The sequence below is a fragment of the Lampetra fluviatilis genome, unplaced genomic scaffold (assembly GCF_964198595.1).
Source record: "Lampetra fluviatilis unplaced genomic scaffold, kcLamFluv1.1 SCAFFOLD_287, whole genome shotgun sequence".
Taxonomy (NCBI): domain Eukaryota; kingdom Metazoa; phylum Chordata; class Hyperoartia; order Petromyzontiformes; family Petromyzontidae; genus Lampetra; species Lampetra fluviatilis.
Genome location: NW_027621441.1, coordinates 55,001 through 66,313, shown reverse-complemented (window position 1 = coordinate 66,313; position 11,313 = coordinate 55,001). Strand labels below are relative to the sequence as shown.

The 11,313-nt window shown below is 53.5% G+C and overlaps 2 protein-coding genes across 2 annotated transcripts in view; both read right to left on the bottom strand.

Moving 5' to 3' along the window:
- Positions 1-365: 365 nt before the first annotated feature.
- Positions 366-7,912, bottom strand: LOC144955266 (uncharacterized). Its single transcript, XM_078885543.1, has one exon. The coding sequence runs from the start codon at positions 7,847-7,849 to the stop codon at positions 6,767-6,769; it is 1,083 nt and encodes a 360-aa protein (XP_078741669.1). The 5' UTR covers positions 7,850-7,912; the 3' UTR covers positions 366-6,766.
- A 120-nt stretch (positions 7,913-8,032) lies between these two features.
- Positions 8,033-11,313, bottom strand: part of LOC144955267 (scavenger receptor class F member 2-like) — a gene marked incomplete at its 5' end in the record, with an annotated part of 58,226 nt that continues 54,945 nt past the window's right edge. Inside the window, one exon of the mRNA XM_078885544.1 lies at positions 8,033-9,024. Coding sequence (XP_078741670.1) covers positions 8,033-9,024 — 992 coding nt within the window. The remainder of the gene's footprint in view (positions 9,025-11,313) is intronic.

Sequence of the window (11,313 nt, the reverse complement as noted above, 5' to 3'; positions counted from 1 at the left end):
TGTGTGACAGAGTGTGTGACAGTGTGTGTGAGTGTGTGACAGTGTGTGTGACAGTGTGTGTGACAGTGTGTGAGTGTGTGTGACAGTGTGTGACAGAGTGTGTGACAGTGTGTGTGAGTGTGTGACAGAGAGTGTGTGACAGTGTGTGAGTGTGTGACAGAGTGTGTGACAGAGTGTGTGACAGTGTGTGTGAGTGTGTGACAGAGAGTGTGTGACAGTGTGTGTGAGTGTGTGACAGAGTGTGTGACAGTGTGTGTGAGTGTGTGACAGAGTGTGTGACAGTGTGTGTGAGTGGGTGACAGAGAGTGTGTGTGAGAGTGAGTATGTGACAGAGTGTGTGACAGTGTGTGTGAGTGTGTGACAGTGTGTGTGAGTGTGTGACAGAGTGTGACAGTGTGTGTGAGTGTGTGACAGAGTGTGTGACAGTGTGTGTGAGTGTGTGACAGAGTGTGTGACAGTGTGTGTGAGTGTGTGAGAGAGTGTGTGACAGTGTGTGTGAGTGTGTGACAGAGTGTGTGACAGTGTGTGTGAGTGTGTGACAGTGTGTGTGAGTGTGTGACAGAGAGTGTGTGACAGTGTGTGTGAGTGTGTGACAGAGAGTGTGTAACAGTGTGTGTGAGTGTGTGACAGTGTGTGTGAGTGTGTGACAGAGTGTGTGAGTGTGTGTGACAGTGTGTGTGAGTGTGTGACAGAGAGTGTGTGACAGAGAGTGTGACAGTGTGTGTGAGTGTGTGACAGTGTGTGTGAGTGTGTGACAGAGAGTGTGTGACAGAGTGTGTGACAGAGTGTGTGACAGTGTGTGTGAGTGTGTGACAGTGTGTGACAGTGTGTGTGTGTGTGACAGAGAGTGTGTGACAGAGAGTGTGACAGTGTGTGTGAGTGTGTGAGTGTGTGACAGAGAGTGTGTGACAGTGTGTGTGAGTGTGTGTGAGTGTGTGACAGTGTGTGTGAGTGTGTGTGTGAGTGTGTGACAGAGAGTGTGTGAGTGTGTGACAGAGAGTGTGTGACAGAGAGTGAGTGTGAGCGTCTTTGGAATCATCATGAAGCAGTTTAAGTATGGCGAAAAATACACTTTAAACAATGATACACACAACCACAAAACACAACCACTACTGAAACCACCTCAACCACCACACACACAACCACCACACACAACCACATCGCAACCACCACACAACCTCACACATACAATACACACACAATCACAATTCCATTAAACCACACACGACACACACAAACAACCTCACACGTACAATACACACACAACCGCCATTCGCCACTAAATGGCGGTGACGTCACCACGACGCTTGTGCCAGGCTGTGTGCACCTTGAGGCCACGTGAAGTGTCGAACGCCCGCTGGCAGGAGGTCACGGGGCAGACCCAGCAGGTGCCACGGGTCCGACTGACCGAGATGACCGAGATGACTGGCTGATGCACCACCTGTGCCCCCTACTGTGCCAACTTGCTGTGCTTTAGCCACCCGGCGCTCCGCTCGTTGTTGTGAGCGTCGCTCCTCCGCCCTCCGTTGTTGCTGGAGGGCGACTGCCTCCAACTGCCCAGTAGCAGCTCCACGGTAGGTCCTGGTGTCAAGGACATGGGCTCGCATCCGCTGGTCCGTCACTATGTAGTCCAGCAGATGTTCTTGCTTGGACCCGGCGTGCATCCATGATGTTGTGTGGATGCGCCGATGCCGGAACAGCGTGTTGGTAATTACAAGCCCATGGGCTGCACAAAAATATAGCAGCCTCCTACCGTTATTGAGCTGATCTGGCCCATGCCTTCCAATCACTCCAGAACAGGTGCCAGCATCATGACCAACTCGGGCATTGAAGTCACCCAACAGGATGACTCTGTCCCGAGGGGCCACTTTAGCCAGCACCTGTGACAGGAGGTCATAGAAGGCATCCGACTCATTGGCCTTGCCTGCATCCTTCCACGGATGTTCGTGGGGGCATATGTAACCACGACCACCACTCCTCGCCTCCGGTTGATGGGAAGGCGAGCCCAAAGTATCCTGGGGCTCACAGCTTCCCACACCTCACCGCCACGCTCCCACGCCCCCTTCATTCCCTTGTTCAGAAGAAGAGCCACTCCCTGTTGTTTGGCAGTCTCCTGCCCCGAGTAGAGGACTGTCCACCCCTCACGGTGGCAGGAGCCAGAGCCGGTCCACCGGACCTCCTGAACGCCGCAGAGACCCAGGCGGTACCGGTCCAGCTCCCGACAGAGGAGCGGCAGCCTCTCCTCCTCAGCGAGCGTTCGAACATTCCACGTGGCCAGCCGCAGTGAGATTTTTTTTCGCCGTTTCTGTCGGAACCCCGAGGGTGCGGGATTCAGTCTCCCGGCTCCGCCAAGCGGGGTTTGGCCAGGAGACGTCATGGACGCCTGTCCCCCCGGGGCCTCCGGCACAATCTTCGCTAGATTTTAAAGGGGGGGAGGGGTCTCCGGCCCCTCGCACCCCATCCAGGGCCCCCCATTTGGCCGCTGTGGTGGCCGCTGTTGCAGGTGGCTTCTCCCATGGCATTGCACACAACCACGACAGCGTTACCGCCCGGCACCACCTAGGAGGTAGGTAGGGGGTTGTTTTTGTCACACAAACAACACAACACACAACAACACACACCAACAAACACACACACAACCACGTACATCCATACACACATCCATACACAACCACATACATACACACCACACACATCGATACACACACAACACACGATACACACATCCATACACACAGAACCACACATCCATACACACACAATCACACATCCATACACACACAATCACACATACATACACACAATCACACATACATACACACAATCACACATACATACACACACAATCACACACACATACACACAGAACCACACATACATACACACACAACCACACATACATACACACAGAACCACACATCCATACACACACAACCACACATACACACACACACAATCACACATCCATACACACACATTCACACATACATACACACACAACCACACATACACACACACACAATCACACATCCATACACACAGAACCACACATACATACACACAGAACCACACATCCATACACACACAATCACACACACATACACACAGAACCACACATACAGACACACACAACCACACATACATACACACACAATCACACATCCATACACACACAACCACACATACACACACACACAATCACACATCCATACACACACATTCACACATACATACACACACAATCACACACACAACCACACATACAATACACGCAAACAACCACAATATACAACACACACCAACCACACACATACAACCACAATACACAAACACAATATACACACACACAACCACATACACAACCACACACATACAATGCACACACAACCACACACACACAAACATACAACCACAATACACAACAACACAACACACACATACAACCACACACACAACAACCACACACACAACTACACACACACACCCACACACACAACCACAACTTCACTACACAACCACACACACAACCACACACAACCACACACACACAACAGCTAATAGGTACACGAGTATGTGTGTATAGTAATATAATGATGCAGGGTTAATGAGCGCTAATACTGTGTGGCATTGACAACACCACCACCACCATCATCACCACCACCACCTCTAAAGACAAAGATCCCCCGTGTAGCCTCTAACACTGTAGGGGCAAGTGCTGTTAGCGAGTAGCCAGCTGCACCTATGAAGGCTACCGGCACTGTGGCACACGAGGGGGTGGGTGGCCAGCACCACGCCCGGCCGCCTTTGTCTCCCCAGTGCTAGCGATGTTCACTGCACACAATGCACCGGGCAACCCAGTTGAGGCCAAGTTGACCTAGGGGAGAGACGGTCCCAGGTACCCGTTGTTTGGATAATCGCTGCTGCTGCTGCTGCTGCCAATGAGTTGATGGTGGTGGTCGTGAGCGGGAATCGAACTCGGTGGCGTGGCTAACCGCTGCACCACCGCTCCCCATTCACCGTCACCGTCGTCAACATCGTCAACATCACCACCATCGTCAACATCGTCAACATCACCATCGTCAACATCGTCAACATCACCACCATCGTCAACATCGTCAACATCACCATCGTCATCATCGTCACCATCGTCATCATCGTCACCACCATCACCATCGTCAACATCGTCAACATCACCACCATCGTCAACATCGTTTCATCACCATCGTCATCATCGTCACCATCGTCATCATCGTCACCACCATCACCATCGTCATCATCATCACCGTCGTTATTATCGTCACCACCATCACCATCGTCATCATCGTCACCATCCTCAACATCGTCAACATCGTCAACATCACCATCATCACCACCGTTATCATCGTCATCATCGTCATCATAGTCATCATCGTTTCATCACCACCATCATCATCGTCAACATCACCATCATCACCACCGTCATCATAGTCATCATCGTCACCATCGTCAACATCGTCATCATCGTTTCATCACCACCATCATCATCGTCAACATCGCCACCACCATCATCACCGTCATCATCGTCAACATCACCACCATCATCATCACTACCATCACTGTCAAAGTCACCACCATCACCGTCAAAGTCACGAGGAATGTTCGATCCACTGCTGGATGAATGTCTGATCACCCATCACCACCATCCAGTCCCGCTAGTCCAGTCCGCTAGTCCAGTCCGGTCAAATGATCCCAGCTCATAGTTCCAATTGGTGGTTAATCTGGTAGCCTGCCCTGGTAGTCCAGCCCGGTAATCCAGCCCAGGATTTCAGTCCGGCAGTCCAGACATTGTAGTCCGGTCCAGCTAGTCCATGCCGGTTTTTACTTCCTGAAGTCCAGCCCAGAGGTCCAGTCCTGTAGTCCAATGGTAGTCCGGTCCAGGTAGTCCATGCCAGACCTTAAGTTCCGAAGTCCAGCCCGGTATTTTTCAATCCGGCAATCCAGACATTGCAGTCCGGTCCAGCTAGTCCATGCCGGTTGTTACGTCCCTAGTCCAGCTCCGGGATTTCAATCCGGCAGTCCAGACATTGCAGTCCGGTCCAGCTAGTCCATGCCGGTTGTTACGTCCCTAGTCCAGCTCCGGGATTTCAATCTGGCAGTCCAGACATTGTAGTCCGGTCCAGCTAGTCCATGCCGGTTGTTACGTCCCTAGTCCAGCTCCGGGATTTCAATCCGGCAGTCCAGACATTGTAGTCCGGTCCAGCTAGTCCATGCCGGTTTTTACTTCCTGAAGTCCAGCCCAGAGGTCCAGTCCTGTAGTCCAATGGTAGTCCGGTCCAGGTAGTCCATGCCGGACCTTAAGTTCCGAAGTCCAGCCCGGTATTTCAGTCCGGTAAAATTCAACCTGGCACTCCGATTGAGGTGATCCAGAGGTCGCAAACGGGTTTTGATTCCGTACCCGTACCCGGCCGCACCAGGGTCGCAAACGGGTACCCGTACCCGGCCGTACCCGTACCCTACACGTACCCGGCCGGGTACGGGTAGGGTACGGGTATCAGGTACCCGATTGCGACCTCTGGGATGAAGCCACGTTGCAGGCGCGGGTGGGTTGATTCTAGGAACTTGAATTGTGAGAAGAGACAAGACGTTGGGAAATGAGTGACCAACGGTGACTCACCAGTGACTCACGGCCTACCCGTACCCGTACCCGGCCGCACCAGGGTCGCAAACGGGTACCCGTACCCGGCCGTACCCGTACCCGTACCTGGTACGGGTAGGGTACGGTTATCGGGTACCCGATTGCGACCTCTGGGATGAAGCCACGTTGCAGGCGCGGGTGGGTTGATTCTAAGAACTCGAATTGTGAGAAGAGACAAGACGTTGGGAAAAGAGTGACCGACGGTGACTCACCAGTGACTCACGGCCTACCCGGCTACCCGTACCCGGCCGGGTATCGGGTAGGGTACGGGTATCGGGTAGGGTACGGGTATCGGGTACCCGGTTGCAACCTCTGAGGTGGTCCCAGCTGTCAGCTATCACCGGTAGGTCGCGCTGGCAGTTCAGATGCTCGTGACTCACCCAGGTAGTCCACCCCGGTAGTCCACCCCGGTAGTCCACCCCGGTAGTCCACCCCGCTTGGCAACTCCAATAGTCGAGCACGGTAGTTGGGTTTCATTTCTCTCTCCTTTGGTAGCCGCGGTTTTGGTGGTTTTGGTGGTTCGGTTTTGGTAGTTTTGGTGGTTCGGTTTTGGTGGTTTTGGTGGTTCGGTTTTGGTGGTTTTGGTGGTTCGGTTTTGGTAGTTTTGGTGGTTCGGTTTTGGTAGTTTTGGTGGTTCGGTTTTGGTAGTTTTGGGGGTTCGGTTTTGGTAGTTTTGGGGGTTCGGTTTTGGTAGTTTTGGTGGTTCGGTTTTGGTAGTTTTGGTGGTTCGGTTTTGGTGATTTTAGTGGTTCGGTTTTGGTAGTTTTGGGGGTTCGGTTTTGGTAGTTTTGGTGGTTCGGTTTTGGTAGTTTTGGGGGTTCGGTTTTGGTAGTTTTGGTGGTTCGGTTTTGGTGGCTTTGGTGGTTCGGTTTTGGTGGTTTTGGTGGTTCGGTTTTGGTAGTTTTGGTGGTTTGGTTTTGGTAGGTTTGGGGGTTCGGTTTTAGTGGTTTTGGTGGTTCGGTTTTGGTGGTTTTGGTGGTTTGGTTTTGGTGGTTTTGGTGGTTCGGTTTTGGTAGTTTTGGTGGTTCGGTTTTGGTAGTTTTGGTGGTTCGGTTTTGGTGGTTTGGTTTTGGTAGTTTTGGGGGTTCGGTTTTAGTGGTTTTGGTGGTTCGGTTTTGGTAGTTTTGGGGGTTCGATTTTGGTGATTTTGGTGGTTCGGTTTTGGTAGTTTTGGTGGTTCGGTTTTGGTGGTTTTGGTGGTTCGGTTTTGGTAGTTTTGGGGGTTCGGTTTTGGTAGTTTTGGTGGTTCGGTTTTGGTGATTTTGGTGGTTCGGTTTTGGTAGTTTTGGTGGTTCGGTTTTGGTGGTTTTGGTGGTTCGGTTTTGGTAGTTTTGGGGGTTCGGTTTTGGTGATTTTAGTGGTTCGGTTTTGGTGATTTTGGTGGTTCGGTTTTGGTAGTTTTGGTGGTTCGGTTTTGGTGGTTTTGGTGGTTCGGTTTTGGTAGTTTTGGGGGTTCGGTTTTGGTAGTTTTGGTGGTTCGGTTTTGGTAGTTTTGGTGGTTCGGTTTTGGTAGTTTTGGTGGTTCGGTTTTAGTGGTTTTGGTGGTTTCGGATTTGGTAGTTTTGGTGGTTCGGTTTTGGTGATTTTGGTGGTTCGGTTTTGGTGATTTTGGTGGTTCGGTTTTGGTAGTTTTGGTGGTTCGGTTTTGGTGATTTTGGTGGTTCGGTTTTGGTAGTTTTGGGGGTTCGGTTTTGGTAGTTTTGGTGGTTCGGTTTTAGTGGTTTTGGTGGTTCGGTTTTGGTAATTTTGGTGGTTCTGTTTTGGTAGTTTTGGTGGTTCGGTTTTGGTGGTTTTGGTGGTTCGGTTTTGGTGGCTCGGTTTTGGTAGTTTTGGTGGTTCGGTTTTGGTGGTTTTGGTGGTTCGGTTTTGGTAGTTTTGGTGGTTCGGTTTTGGTGATTTTGGTGGTTCGGTTTTGGTGGTTTTGGTGGTTCGGTTTTGGTAGTTTTGGGGGTTCGGTTTTGGTAGTTTTGGTGGTTCGGTTTTAGTGGTTTTGGTGGTTCGGTTTTGGTGGCTCGGTTTTGGTAGTTTTGGTGGTTCGGTTTTGGTGGTTTTGGTGGTTCGGTTTTGGTGTTTTTGGGGGTTCGGTTTTGGTGGTTCAGTTTTGGTGGTTTTGGTGGTTCGGTTTTGGTGGTTTTGGGGGTTCGGTTTTGGTATCTCGGTCTGCCAAAAACTCATCCCCGATGTCACCAGCTAATCGTTGATTCAGTCGTTGAGCCGTCCGGTAGTTCTCTCTGGTGGTGGTACCCCTCCCCCCCTGGTACCCTCTGTGGTAGTCCCCCGTGGTAGTCCCCTGTGGTAGTCCCCCCCCAGTACCTTCCTCTGCGGTCCCCCCTATGGGTAGTCACCCCACCCCCCCACTCACTTCTTCCCCTGCCGCAGGTGTAGAGGCAGCAGGGCGGTGCGGGCTTGCCCCGTCGCCCCCCCGCCGCCGGTAGCCATCGCCCCACCCACGCCGGCGGTGACCTCGGCGCGCACCATGTGCCTGAGCCGGTCGGACGTGGGCAGCACTGCCACCTTGGTAGTGCCCAAGGAGCCACCACCATCACCACCACCGCCACCACCACCACCACCACCACCGCCAGCCCTCACAAACGCCCGCTTGGCTTTGCGGGGCGGTGCCGGTTTGGCGGCAACCGCCGACAGCAACGCGCCACCGCCTTGTGCCACCGCACCGCCCGCCCACCTCCGCCGGTAGCCACCGCCGCCACCACCGTCACCACCATCACCACCAACACCGCCACCACCGTCACCGGCAACGCCGCCCGGCAGAGGCACGTCATAGACAGCGCCGCCGCCGTGTAACCACGACAGCTTGGGCTTGGTGGTGGGATCCGGCGGCTGCGGCGGCGGCGTTGCCGGGGTTGCCGGCGGCGACGGCGGCGGCGGCGGCGTCGGCAGCTCGCGGTGCCGGGAGGAGGCGCGCCCGGCACGCCCCCCCGTCCTGCCGCGCCGCGATGAGGGCGGGGTGGTAGCTGTGGTGGCACCGGTGGTACCGGTGGTACCGGTGGTACCGGTGGTGGCGGTGGTGGCGGTGGTGGCGGTGGTGGTGGCGGTAGTGCCGGGCGGGTGCACGTGGGCATACACGGCCGGCACCTTCGTGTGCGCCTCCGACAGCATCGAGTAGTCCGCGGTTGCTGCTGCTGTTGCTGTTGTTGTTGTTGTCGTGGCGATTGTTGTTGCTGGTGAGCTACCGGCGGTGGTGGCGGTGGTGGCGTGGTTGGTTGCGGGTAGCTCGGCGGACGGGCGGGGCGGGGTGCCTACCGCAGGCCCCGCGGAGTCCGAGTCGGAGTCCGGATCCAGCTCCGGCTCCAGTTCCGGGATTTCTGCCATCTCTGAGCCTCGCGCGCTCCCTTGGGGGTGAGTGGGTGGGTGGGTGGGTGAGTGAGTGGGTGAGTGGGTGGGTGGGTGAGTGGGTGGGTGGGTGAGTGGGTGAGTGGGTGGGTGAGTGGGTGGGTGGGTGAGTGGGTGGGTGGGTGAGTGGGTGAGTGGGTGGGTGGGTGAGTGGGTGGGTGAGTGGGTGAGTGGGTGAGTGGGTGGGTGAGTGGGTGGGTGGGTGGGAGAGTGGGTGAGTGGGTGGGTGGGTGAGTGGATGAGTGGGTGAGTGGGTTGGTGAGTGGGTGGGTGAGTATGTGGGTGAGTGGGTGAGTGGGTGAGTGGGTGAGTGAATGGGTGAGTGGGTGGGTGGCTGAGTGGGTGAGTGAGTGAGTGGGTGAGTGGGTGGGTGAGTGGGTGGGTGGGTGAGTGAGTGGGTGAGTGGGTGGGTGAGTGGGTGAGTGAGTGGGTGGGTGAGTGGGTGAGTGGGTGGGTGAGTGGGTGGGTGGGTGAGTGGGTGAGTGGGTGGGTGAGTGGGTGAGTGGGTGGGTGAGTGGGTGGGTGAGTGGGTGGGTGGGTGCGTGGGTGGGTGAGTGAGTGGGTGGGTGAGTGAGTGGGTGGGTGGGTGGGTGAGTGGGTGGGTGAGTGGGTGGGTGAGTGGGTGGGTGAGTGGGTGAGTGGGTTGGTGGGTGGGTGAGTGGGTTGGTGAGTGAGTTGGTGAGTGAGTGAGTGGGTGGGTGAGTGGGTGGGTGAGTGGGTTGGTGGGTGGGTTGGAGAGTGGGTGAGTGAGTGGGTGGGTTGGTGAGTGGGTGAGTGGGTGAGTTTGTGAGTAGGTGGGTGAGTGGGTGGGTGGGTGAGTGAGTGGGTGAGTGGGTGGGTGAGTGGGTGGGTGGGTGGGTGAGTGAGTGGGTGAATGGGTGAGTGGGTGGGTGAGTGAGTGGGTGGGTGAGTGAGTGGGTGGGTGAGTGGGTTGGTGAGTGAGTTGGTGAGTGAGTGAGTGGGTGGGTGAGTGGGTTGGTGGGTGGGTTGGAGAGTGGGTGAGTGAGTGGGTGGGTTGGTGAGTGGGTGAGTGGGTGCGTTTGTGAGTGGGTGGGTGAGTAAGTGAGTGAGTGTATGGGTGAGTGTATGAGTGAGTGAGTGTATGAGTGAGTAAGTGAGTGAGTGTATGAGTGAGTGAGTAAGTGATGATGGTGGTGATGATAGTGATGATGACGGTGATGACAACGGTGATGGCGTTGATGGTGATGATGGTGATGATGATGGTGATGATGGTGGTGATGGTGATGACGGTGATGATGGTGATGATGATGGTGATGGTGGTGACGATGATGATGATGGTGATGATAATGATGATGATGGTGATGATGATGGTGATGATGATGGTGATGACGACAGTGATGATGATGGTGATGATAGTGATGATGATAGTGATGATGGTGATGATGGTGATGATAGTGATGATGATGACGGTGATGATGGTGATGTGATGATGGTGATGATGATGGTGATGATAGTGATGATGATGATGGTGATGATGGTGCTGATGGTGATGATGATGGTGATGATGGTGATGACGGTGATGACGATGGTGATGACGATGGTGATGATGGTGATGATGATGGTGGTGACGATGATGATGATGATTTTTCGATGTAAAGCTTTCGTGACTGCAGGGATTCATCTTCTTGGTTCTTTCGGTAAAGTCACGTAGAAGGGAAATAATAAAATAATAAAAACAAAACATAATAAAATAATAAAAACAAAACATAATAAAATAATATAATTCTCACGACGTTTCGGCCACAACGCGACTTCACCGAAAGAACCAAGAAGATGATGATGATGACGGTGATGGTGGTGATGATGGTGGTGGCGATAGTGTTGTTGATGGTTTTGTTGATGGTGTTGGTGGTGATGATGGTGGTGATGGTGATGATGATGGTGATGATGGTGATGATGATGGTGATGATGATGACGGTGATGATGATGGTGGTGACGATGATGATGATGATGGTGACGATGATGATGGTGATGATGACAGTGATGATGGTGATGATGATGATGGTGATGATGGTGATGGTGATGACGACGGTGATGATGATGGTGGTGACGATGATGATGATGGTGATGATGGTGATGATGGTGACGATGATGATGGTGATGATGACAGTGATGGTGATGATGGTGGTGATGGTGGTGATGGTGATGATGATGGTGATGATGGTGGTGATGATGGTGATGATGGTGGTGATGATGGTGATGATGGTGGTGATGATGATGGTGATGATGTGATGATGATGATGGTGATGATGATGATGGTGATGATG